This window comes from Eriocheir sinensis, unplaced genomic scaffold (genome assembly GCF_024679095.1).
Source record: "Eriocheir sinensis breed Jianghai 21 unplaced genomic scaffold, ASM2467909v1 Scaffold271, whole genome shotgun sequence".
NCBI classification, from domain to species: domain Eukaryota; kingdom Metazoa; phylum Arthropoda; class Malacostraca; order Decapoda; family Varunidae; genus Eriocheir; species Eriocheir sinensis.
The window spans coordinates 470,001-481,036 of NW_026111578.1; the positions used below are offsets into that span (position 1 = coordinate 470,001).

At 48.8% G+C, this 11,036-nt stretch overlaps 2 protein-coding genes across 2 annotated transcripts in view; one reads left to right on the forward strand and one right to left on the reverse strand.

The window, feature by feature from the left end:
- LOC126991393 (protein dispatched homolog 1-like) overlaps positions 1 to 8,912 on the forward strand; it is a gene marked incomplete at its 3' end in the record, with an annotated part of 12,866 nt that extends 3,954 nt beyond the window's left edge. Inside the window, 6 exon segments of the mRNA XM_050850136.1 lie at positions 2,896 to 3,031; positions 5,294 to 5,417; positions 6,615 to 6,797; positions 7,307 to 7,556; positions 7,895 to 8,118; positions 8,730 to 8,912. Of these exon segments, the coding sequence (XP_050706093.1) occupies positions 3,024 to 3,031; positions 5,294 to 5,417; positions 6,615 to 6,797; positions 7,307 to 7,556; positions 7,895 to 8,118; positions 8,730 to 8,912 (972 nt within the window).
- Positions 8,913 to 9,737: 825 nt separating this feature from the next.
- LOC126991392 (serine/arginine-rich splicing factor 4-like) lies at positions 9,738 to 10,358 on the reverse strand. Its single transcript, XM_050850135.1, has one exon. The coding sequence runs from the start codon at positions 10,356 to 10,358 to the stop codon at positions 9,738 to 9,740; it is 621 nt and encodes a 206-aa protein (XP_050706092.1).
- Between the last annotated feature and the right edge of the window lie 678 nt (positions 10,359 to 11,036).

Here is an 11,036-nt window from a genome sequence, read left to right on the forward strand (position 1 = left end):
AGTAGTAGTAGTAGTAGTAGTAGTAGTAGTAGTAGTATGGATGGTTTGCTAAAGGAAGGAAAACGGGGGACAGAGGAGAAGGAAAAGGACGAAGGGAAGGGAAAGGAAAGGGAGGTGGAAGGGAAAAGAGAAAAGAAGAAAGGAAGGGGGAGATTGAAGGGGAAGAAAGGGGAGGTGGAGGGGAAAATGAGGAAAAAGAAGAGGAAAGGAGAGGGAAGGGAAGGGAAAGATTAGGGAGATGGAGGGAAAAAGAAGAGGAAAGAAGGGAAAGGAAAGGGAAGGGAAGGGGAAGATTAGGGAGGTGGAGATGGGAGGGGAAGGAAGGGGAGGTGGAGGGGAAAGGAGGAAAAAGAGGACGGAAGAAGGGGGGGGGGACGGAGGGGAGGCTGAGGAGGGAAAAGGGATAGTATCATGTTTGGAACTTGTATATTACAGGTATGGATCTCTCTCTCTCTCTCTCTCTTTCTCTCTCTCTCGTTTGTAGAGTGAAGAGAGAGAGAGAGAGAGGGGGGGGCGACTGGTGGTGATGGTGGAAAGGGAGGAGGAGGAGGAGGCTGAAGGCTGATGTTGTTACTATTGTTGTTGTTGTTGGTGGTGGTGGTGGTGGGGAGGGGGAAGAGGGGGGGAGGGGGGACTGTTCCTTGTGACCCGATAGCGTTTTAGCAACCACCCGCATCGTTGTTTTGTTGTGGTGATGGTGGTGGTGATGATGATGGTGATGATGGTGATGGTGGTGGTGAAATAAAACAGTAAAGAGCATCGATTTCCCTAAAGGTGATGACGATGGTAATGCTTGTGGTGGTGGTGGTGGTGATGGTGGTGATGATGGTGATGGTGGTGATGAAAAGATTAAAAAATAAGAAATAAAACATTGATATCCCGTAGAGGTGATGAAAATGGTGATAATGATGGTGTTGATGATGGTGATGGATGGTGTTGATGGGGATGATGGTGATGAAAAAAAAATGATATCCCGTAGAGGTGATGAAAATGGTGATGATGATGGTGGTGGTGGTGGTGTAGAGGGAACACGAGGGGAGGAGAAAGGTGAGGGGGGGTGGAGGGGGGCAAGAATATCCACAAAAACAACAATAACAAAAAACAAGAAAAAGACTAAGAACAAATGGGGAAGGAAAAAGGAAAAAAAAAACAATGTAGGGGAAACCTGGGATTGGATGGGGAATGGAGGAGTGGGGATTAGGTGGGGAGGAAAAAAGGGAATGATTATGGTGGGGAGGAAAGGGGAAATGGGGAAAAAATTGATTAGGTGGGGAATGGAGGAGTGGGGAATAGGTGGGGAGGGAAAAAGGGAAGGATTATGGTGGGGAGGAAAGGGGAAATGGGGAAAAAATTGATTAGGTGGGGAATGGAGGAGTGGGGAATAGGTGGGGAGGGAAAAAGGGAAGGATTATGGTGGGGAGGGATGGGGAAGAAAGTAAAATTGAAAGGTTGTAATTGGGAAAACTTGGATTGGATGGGGAATGGAGGAGTGGGGAATAGGTGGGGAAGGCCTATGGTGGGGGGGAGGAAAGGCCTGATGGGCTGGTGTGGGGATTGGTGGGGAAGGGGACACAGGTGGGGTTTCAAGATGACTAGACCCTTTGCTGTTCCCCAAGGCACATTCCCCTCCCTCCCCATCTTCCCCCATCTCTATACTTCCCCTCCCATCCTCTGTGTGTGTGTGTGTGTGTGTGTGTGTGTGTGTGTGTGTGTGTGTGGTAGTAGAAGTAGTAGTAGTAGTAGTAGTAGTAGTAGTAGTAGTAGTAGTGGTGGTAGTGGTAGTGGTGGTGATGGTGATGTAGTTGTTGCTCACTCATGACCTTTAACCCCTGACCTTACCTCCGGCACCTCCTGGACTCCCTAGGGCTGGAGGAGGAGGAGGAAAGAGAGGAGGGGGGGAAGGGAGATGAGAGCTGAGAGATTCCACTGTAATAGTTCTGGGAATCTCTCTCTCTCTCTCTCTCTCTCTCTCTCTCTCTCTCTCTCTCTCTCTCTCTCTCTCTCTCTCTCTCTCTCTCTCTCTCTCTCTTCTTTATTTACGCTTTCTTCTTCTACTTCTTTCTCTCCTTTTTCTTCATTTTAATTGGTTCCTACTTCCTTCTTTCCGTCCCCTCTCTCTCTCTCTCTCTCTCTCTCTCTCTCTCCCGCTTTTTCCCTCCCATTCCTCCCTATTCTTCCTTCCTCTTTTTCTTTTTCTCATACTTCAACCCCAACATTATCTCCTTCCTTCCCTCCCTTCCTTCCTTCCTCCTTTTCCTCTCTCTCTCTCTCTCTCTCTCTCTCTCTCTCTCTCTCTCTCTCTCTCTCTCTCTCTCTCTCTCTCTCTCTCTCTCTCTCTCTCTCTCTCTCTCTCTCTCTCTCTCTCTCTCTCTCTTCTTTTTCCTCCTCTTCTTCCTTCTTTCTCCAATCCCAAACATACAAGTCTTTTCCGCTCTTTCCTTCCCATTCCTCCTTCATCTTCTTCCTCATTCTTCCCCTCCTCTTCCTTCGATCCTAACCTTACCTTCCCATCCCCCTCTTCTTCCTCCTCTTCCCCTCCTTCTATCTTTCCTTCCTTCTCTCCCTTCCTCTTTCCCCTCTCTTTCTTCGATCCTAATCTTACCTTCTCATCCCCCTCTTCTTCCTCCTCCTCCTCCTCCTCCTCTTCCTCTTCCCCTCATTCTATCTTTCCTTCCTTCTCTCCCTTCCTCTTTCCCCTCTCTTTCTTCGATCCTAACCTTACCTTTTCACCCCTCCTCTTCTTCCTCCTCCTCCTCCTCTTCCCCTCCTTCTATCTTTCCTTCTCCTTCTCTCTATCTCCTCTCTCTATCCCAAACTCCGACCTTATCGCTTTCCTTCCCCTCTCCCTCCCGCCCCTCACTCCCTCACTCTCCCCCTCTTCCCGCCCCCCTGCAGGCCTGGCGGGGGGAGGCGAGAAGGTCGGTGCGGCAGCGGTGGCAGCGGCTTCGGGGCGAGAGGAGGAGGAGGAGGAAGAGGAGGGACGCCATGAACACGCCGCCCACCAAACAGAATCGCCTCCCAACATGATATGGTGAGTGGGGGGAGGGGGAGGGAGAAAGTGGAAGTGATTGGAAGAAAGGTGGAGAGAAGTCGAAGGGAGGGTGGAGGGGGAAGTGGAAAACGGGATTGAGGTGGAAGAGTAGAGGGGAGGAAGGGAGAGAAATGGATGGTGGTGGAAGAATTGGAACTGGAAGAAAAGTGATTGAGGGAAGGGGGTGGGTGGATAGGGGGAGGTGGAAGAGAGTGGAAGAAAGGAGGAGGAATGGGAGTGGAAGAGCGAAGGGAAGAAGGGGGAAAGGGATGGCAGTGGAAGAATGGAGAGATGGAGAGGAATGGGGAAGGTGGAAGAGGGTGGAAGAAAGAGAAAATTGAAGGAAAGAAGGAAATGAAGGGGAAGGAGAGAGGAAGAAGAAAGAAAGGAGAGACTGAGGAAGAAGGAAAATAAGTCTGTGTAAGAAAGGAAAGAAAAATAAAGGAAAGAGGAAGGAGAAGAAAGTATAAACGGAGAAGAAGGAAGAAGAAGAGATAGGGAATAAAGAAGGAAGGAAAAGGGAAGAGGAGAAGGGATACTGGGAATGGTAGAAGGGAAGAAAAGGTGAAAGATAGAAGGGAAAGAGGAAGAAACGAGGATACAGTGAAAAGGGGAGGGGAAAAAACGTAGAGTATTGTGATAGAGGAAAAACGGAGAGAGAAGAGAGAAATGGAGAAGGAAAGAAAAAGGAGATGGAAGAAACAGGAAAAGAAGGAAATGGAGGAAAAAGAACACAGGGGGAAAAATGATGATGATGGTGGTGATGAAAATAGTGGTGAAGATGATGGGGCCGAGTTGTGATGATGATGATGATGATGATGGTGTTAGGTTATCTGCAGTGATCCTTGATGGTAAAACGATAATGGTGTTGATGGCATTGGTGATGATAGTGGTGGTGATGGTAGTGGTGGTGGTTAGCTTAGGTTAGGTTAGTGGTGGTGATGATAGTGGTGGTGTTAGTGATGTTGCTGGGCAGGGTAGTGGTGGTGATGATGGTGGTGGTGACTGTGGTGGTTAGGTTAGGTTAGGTTAGTGGTGGTGATGATAGTGGTGGTGTTAGTGGTGTTGCTGGGCAGGGTAGTGGTGGTGATGATGGTGGTGGTGACTGTGGTGGTTAGGTTAGTGGTGGTGATGACAGTGGTGGTGGTAGTGGTGTTGCTGGGCAGGGTAGTGGTGGTGATGATGGTGGTGGTGACTGTGGTGGTTAGGTTAGGTTAGTGGTGGTGATGACAGTGGTGGTGGTAGTGGTGTTGCTGGGCAGGGTAGTGGTGGTGATGATGGTGGTGACTGTGGTGGTTAGGTTAGGTTAGGTTAGGTTAGGTTAGGTTAGTGGTGGTGATGACAGTGGTAGTGGTTGGGTAATGGTGGTGATGAAATTGGTGTCACGGATTAAGTTAGTGGTGATGAAGGTGATGACAATAGGAATGATGCTGGTAGTAGTAGTGATGTTACTGGGCAGGTTAGCTTAGTGGTGATGAAGGTGATGACAATAGGTATGATGCTGTTAGAAGTGGTGATGTTACTGGGCAGGTTATCTTAGTGGTGATGATGGTGATGACAATAGGTATGATGCTGGTAGTAGTAGTGATGTTACTGGGCAGGTTAGCTTAGTGGTGATGATGGTGATGACAATAGGTATGATGCTGTTAGAAGTGGTGATGTTACTGGGCAGGTTATCTTAGTGGTGATGATGGTGATGACAATAGGTATGATGCTGGTAGTAGTGATGTTACTGGGCAGGTTAGCTTAGTGGTGATGATGGTGATGACAATAGGAATGATGCTGTTAGAAGTGGTGATGTTACTGGGCAGGTTATCTTAGTGGTGATGATGGTGATGACAATAGGTATGATGCTGGTAGTAGTAGTGATGTTACTGGGCAGGTTAGCTTAGTGGTGATGATGGTGATGACAATAGGAATGATGCTGTTAGAAGTGGTGATGTTACTGGGCAGGTTATCTTAGTGGTGATGATGGTGATGACAATAGGAATGATGCTGTTAGTAGTGGTGATGTTACAGGGCAGGTTATCTTAGTGGTGATGATGGTGATGACAATAGGAATGATGCTGTTAGAAGTGGTGATGTTACAGGGCAGGTTAGCTTAGTGGTGATGCTGGTAATGATAGTGGTGATGAAGCTGGTGATAGTGATGTGACGGGGCAGGCTAGGTTAGTGATGATGGAATAGAAGATGGTGACAATGGCGTTCGCAGTGGTGTTGAAGGCGTTAATAATGGTGATGGTGGTGGTGTCGGTGTTACAGGTATGCCCGGCTGCTGTGTCACCACCCTTACGCCGTCCTGACCAGCGTGGTGGTGGTGGTAGCGACTTGCCTGGTGCTCTCCCTCACCGCGCGGCCCCTCCCCTCCTTCGCTGACCCCTCTTTGGTACGTACGCCCTTCCCCCTTCCTGGTACAAATGACCCTCCTTGGTACAAATGACCCCTCCTCCCTGCTACGAATGACCCCACCCTCGTCTTATATATATGCCCCCTCTCCCCTGGGTATGTATGCTCCCCTCCCTCTCCCTGATACGAATAGCCCCCCTCTCTCTATATATGCCCCCCACCCTGGTACATATGCCCCCCCCTTCCCCTCCTCCTTCGCCAACCCCTCCCTGATACATGTTATACCCTTCCTCTCCCCTTCTTCGCCGACCCCTTCCTTGTATTACCCCCCCCCCCCCCTCTAACAAACCTCCTTAGTAGTTCTTCTCATCTATGCTTCTTCTGTTGTCTCTGTGGGTGTGGAGTCTTGGTGTTCTGGTATTTGTGTTTTTTTTTTAGTTAGTGGTCTATAAAAAAAATACAGTGGATTAATGAATAAGGAAATGTTGGCTCGTAACTGTGGATTTCTCTCTCTCTCTCTCTCTCTCTCTCTCTCTCTCTCTCTCTCTCTCTCTCTCTCTCAAGTATGTATGTTCCTCATCCCCCAAACATCAATAGAAATATGGGCTATAGGAATCATCACTATTATTTTCACTATCATCGTCATTATTGTCACCATCATCATCACCATCATCATCACCATCACCATCATTATCATCATCATCATCACCATCATTACCATCATCATTGTCATTATTACCATCACCACCTCCAGTCACCCCTCCCCTCCTCCCCCATCACCGTCATCATCCTCACCCGCCCCTGCCTCCCTTCTTCTTCTTCTTTTGACCTGTGACGCTGTGTATCGCTTCTCAGGTCCTCCTCCTCTCGTTCCTCTTTTCTCCTTTTTCACTTATAAACACTTTTCTTCTCAGTATTACATCACTTAAGCAATTCATCCTGATCTTAGGTTTTTCTGTCCTTTTCTTTCCCTGATGTACCTGCCTATGTGCTTTGCTGTTTTCCACTATTTCACTTCTCACTCCACTTTCACTGCTCAGTTAACGATGGTCGCTAAATCAATAGTGGATCGTTATGTTAGTCCGTTGTTAGTATGTTTGTGAATTCCAGCCCCAGATCTTTTTTCCCAGCAACATGTCAAGAAAATTTTTGTGTGAGGTATTAATTTCACTGCTTCCTCCTTACTGCCATATTGTCCTAACACGGTACTTATTCCTCCGTCTTCCTCCTCCCACAGGGGTTCGTGGCGCGGGGGACCACGGTGAGTCGGCGCGCCGTGGCCTGGGAGAACCTGCTTGAGGCGTCCCGGTACCGCGGCGTGCTCAGCGTCAACCCCTCCGCCGACCCACGTGTGCGCCCGCGACCCCGACCCCGGCAGCCCCAGGACGACGATAAGCCCCCACCGGTCCACAAGCACAATGTAGGTAGCCGGGCAGGTAGTCAGACAGGTAGGTAGGCAGTTAGTTAGTCAGGCAGGTAATTTGGTAGTTAGTGAGTCATGAGGTAGGTAGTTAGATAGGCAGGTATTCACTCAGACAGATAGGCAGGTAGGTATTTTATTTTATAGTCAGTCAGTCAGTCAGTCAGTCATGTAGAAAGTCTGTCAGTCAGTCATGTAGAAAGTCTGTCAGTCAGTCAAGCAGGTAGGCAGTCAGTCACATGGTTAGTTTGTCAGTCAGTTAGAAAGGCAGGGAGTCAGTCATTTACTCGAGAGCAGTTGGTTATGCAGTCAAGGAGTGTGTTAGTCAGTCAGTCTCTCAGTTAGGCATTGTCAGTCAGTCTGTCAGGCATCAGTCAGTCAGTCTGTCAGGCATTGTCAGTCAGGCTGTCAGGCATTGTTAGTCTGTCAGGCATTGTTAGTCTGTCAAGCATTGTCAGTCACTCACAGCCCAGCACAACAGCACCAACACACACCTCCACCATCCACAGGTGTGCGTTGAGGTGACCGACAATGGTACGACAGTGGTGCCAGACTGCCCCGAGGGAAACCGGGGAAATTCTAGCCAGAACGCAAGCATATCAGATGAGGTCAAGGAGACGCCGCTCTCGGCCCTCACCATCATGGTCAACAAGGTGGATGAGGGCCGTGGAGAGTACCAGCTGCAGGATGAGTGGCAGGACAACCACCACACCAACCACCTCCACCTGGGCGAGGACGGCTTCTTCTGCAACCCCGTCGGTAAGGGAACCGTGTGCCACCCTTTTTGATTACAGGAAAGGTCGGAGGCAGGTCAAGGGTGCAAAAAGAGGGGAAACAAAAAGGTCAATGGCAGGTCAAGGAAAAAGGTCAAGGGCTGGTCAAGCGCACAATAAAAGAGGAAACAAAAGGAAACAAAAAGGTCAAGGTAGGAAAAGGGTGCAAAAAAAGAAGGAAACAAAAAGGTCAAGGGCAAAACAGAGGAAACAAAAAGGTCGAGGCAGGTCACGGGCACAAATAAGTCTGTAAACAAACATTCCTTTGCTGTAATAAAAAGAAAAGAAAAGAAAACTCACCCATGTCCTTCCTTCCCCTCACAGTGCCAGAGTACGGGCGCGTCATCCTGAAGAGCACAGTGCCGCGGGAAACCCTGCTCACCCTGCAGCACCTCAAGGCCATCTGCCAGCTGGATGATCGCATGCGTGCCCTGCCAGAGTTCCACCCCATCTGCGAGACCTGGAGCCCCGGCCGCTGCTGCCCCTCCTGGTCTCTCCCCAACTATGTGGCGCTCATCAACAACCGCACCTCCTGCCACAACATCACAGTGAGTAGCCACATCACGGATAACTTCCGAGTGGTTTTAGATTGATGTATGTTTTTATATATCTATCTCAGTGTAGGCGCCGTCGGCTACACTAAGGGCCAACAGGACAGAGAAGCACTACTGGCATGCACAGCTATAGCAATTGCCCTCAACTTTACCTTCAACTATCTACATTTATATATACTTTTGTGTGTGTGTGTGTGTGTGTGTGTGTGTGTGTGTATTTACCTAGTTGTAGTTTTACAGGGCCTGGGCTTACGCTCGTGTGGTCCCGTCTCCATATCTGTATTTGTCCAGCTTTTCCTTAAAGTTTTGCACACTCTTCACTGATACTACATCCTCACTTAGTCTGTTCCAAACCTCTATATTTCTTTGCAGGAAGCTAGATTTCATTATGTCTCTCAAGCATCTTCCTTTCCTCAGTTTTATACTATGTCTTCTTGTGTTCCTGGTGTTTACTCCTTCTTTTAGTAGTGTGTGTGTATGTGCATGTGTGTTTGTTGCTGGTGATATGGTGCAGCAGGGGAGGCAAGTCACGATTGTATCCCAAGCCCTCACCTGCCTGCTTGTGACCCAGTGTGTGACCTGCTGTGCTTGCTTCACCCCCCCAGCAGGAGGACGTGGTGAAGGTGCACCGTCTGCTCCGCCGCTGCTCCCGCCACCTGGACCTGCAGCTGGAGGGCGGCTGTCAGGGGCCCAGGAAGTGCAACAGTGTGCCCAAGGAGTGCCTCGAGCATGATGCCGTCTACACCATCCTGCACTACCTGATTGATGCGGCATTTCTAAACCCTGAGGTGAGGACATGTCATATTCCTTTGCCTTGTACCTCCTCCTTCTTCTACCTCTTTTGCCTCCTTTGAAACCCTGAGGTGAGGACATGTCATATTCCTTTGCCTTGTACCTCCTCCTTCTTCTACCTCTTTTGCCTCCTTTGAAACCCTGAGGTGAGGACATGTCATATTCCTTTGCCTTGTACCTCCTCCTCCTACCTCTTTTGCCTCCTTTGAAACCCTGAGGTGAGGCCATGTCATAATCCTTTGCCTTGTACCTCCTCCTTCTTCTACCTCTTTTGCCTCCTTTGAAACCCTGAGGTGAGGACATGTCATATTCCTTTGCCTTGTACCTCCTCCTCCTTCTACCTCTTTGCCTCCTTTGAACCCTGAGGTGAGGACATGTCATATTCCTTTGCCTTGTACCTCCTCCTCCTTCTACCTCTTTTGCCTCCTTTGAAACCCTGAGGTGAGGACATGTCATATTCCTTTGCCTTGTACCTCCTCCTCCTTCTACCTCTTTTGCCTCCTTTGAAACCCTGAGGTGAGGACATGTCATATTCCTTTGCCTTGTACCTCCTCCTTCTTCTACCTCTTTTGCCTCCTTTGAAACCCTGAGGTGAGGACATGTCATATTCCTTTGCCTTGTACCTCCTCCTCCCTACCTCTTGCCTCCTTTGAAACCCTGAAGTGAGGACATGTCATATTCCTTTGCCTTGTACCTCCTCCTCCTTCTACCTCTTTGCCTCCTTTGAAACCCTGAGGTGAGGACATGTCATATTCCTTTGCCTTGTACCTCCTCCTTCTTCTACCTCTTTGCCTCCTTTGAAACCCTGAGGTGAGGACATGTCATATTCCTTTGCCTTGTACCTCCTCCTTCTTCACTCTTTTGCCTCCTTTGAAACCCTGAGGTGAGGACATGTCATATTCCTTTGCCTTGTACCTCCTCCTTCTTCTACCTCTTTTGCCTCCTTTGAAACCCTGAAGTGAGGACATGTCATATTCCTTTGCCTTGTACCTCCTCCTTCTTCTACCTCTTTTGCCTCCTTTGAAACCCTGAGGTGAGGACATGTCATATTCCTTTGCCTTGTACCTCCTCCTTCTTCTACCTCTTTTGCCTCCTTTGAAACCCTGAGGTGAGGACATGTCATATTCCTTTGCCTTGTACCTCCTCCTTCTTCTACCTCTTTTGCCTCCTTTGAAACCCTGAGGTGAGGACATGTCATATTCCTTTGCCTTGTACCTCCTCCTTCTTCTACCTCTTTTGCCTCCTTTGAAACCCTGAGGTGAGGACATGTCATATTCCTTTGCCTTGTACCTCCTCCTTCTACCTCTTTTGCCTCCTTTGAAACCCTGAAGTGAGGACATGTCATATTCCTTTGCCTTGTACCTCCTCCTCCTTCTTCTACCTCTTTTGCCTCCTTTGAAGATTGATTGTTGCAGCATTTCTAAACCCTGAAGTGAGGACATGTCATATTCCCTTGGCTTATAACTCCTCCTCTCCCTTCTCCTACCTTTTTTGCCTCCTTTGAAGATTGATTGTTGCAGCATTTCTTGACCCAGAGGTGAGCGAATGTCATCTTCCTCCTTTTCTTCCCCCTACTACTCCACCTCGTCCTCTTCCACTTGCTCCCTCTCCTTCTCCTCCTCCTCCTCCTTTCTACAATGATTGATGCTGCATTTCTCAATCTTGTGGTTAGAAAATGTCATCTTCCATTGTTTTATTCCTTCTTTTCTTCTCCAGACTCTTCCTCCTCCTCCTCCTCTTCCTCTTGCTCCTTCTCCTCCTTTCTATATTGATTGGTTCTGCATTTTTCAGTCTTGTGGTGAGAAAATGTCATCTTCTATTGTATTCTTCCTCCTTTTCTTCCCTTGCTCCTTCTCCTCCTTCCTTTGCCTCCTTACAAGATCGCTTTCTGCAGTATTTCTCCAGCCAGAGGTGAGAGAGTGTCATCATCCATTGTAGTCACAGTTACAAGTTCCACCCTCCACCCCATCACAAACACACCACACAGTTATACCAGTCCCAGCCTCCACCTCACCACAAACACACCACACAGTTATACCAGTCCCAGCCTCCACCCCACCACAAACACACCACACAGTTATACCAGTCCCACCCTCCACCCCACCACAAACACACCACAC

Bases quoted from the DNA above. Each gene is read 5' to 3' on its own strand.
- LOC126991392 (XM_050850135.1), bottom strand. From the start codon at position 10,358: ATGTCCTCACTTCAGGGTTTAGAAATGCTGCAACAATCAATCTTCAAA.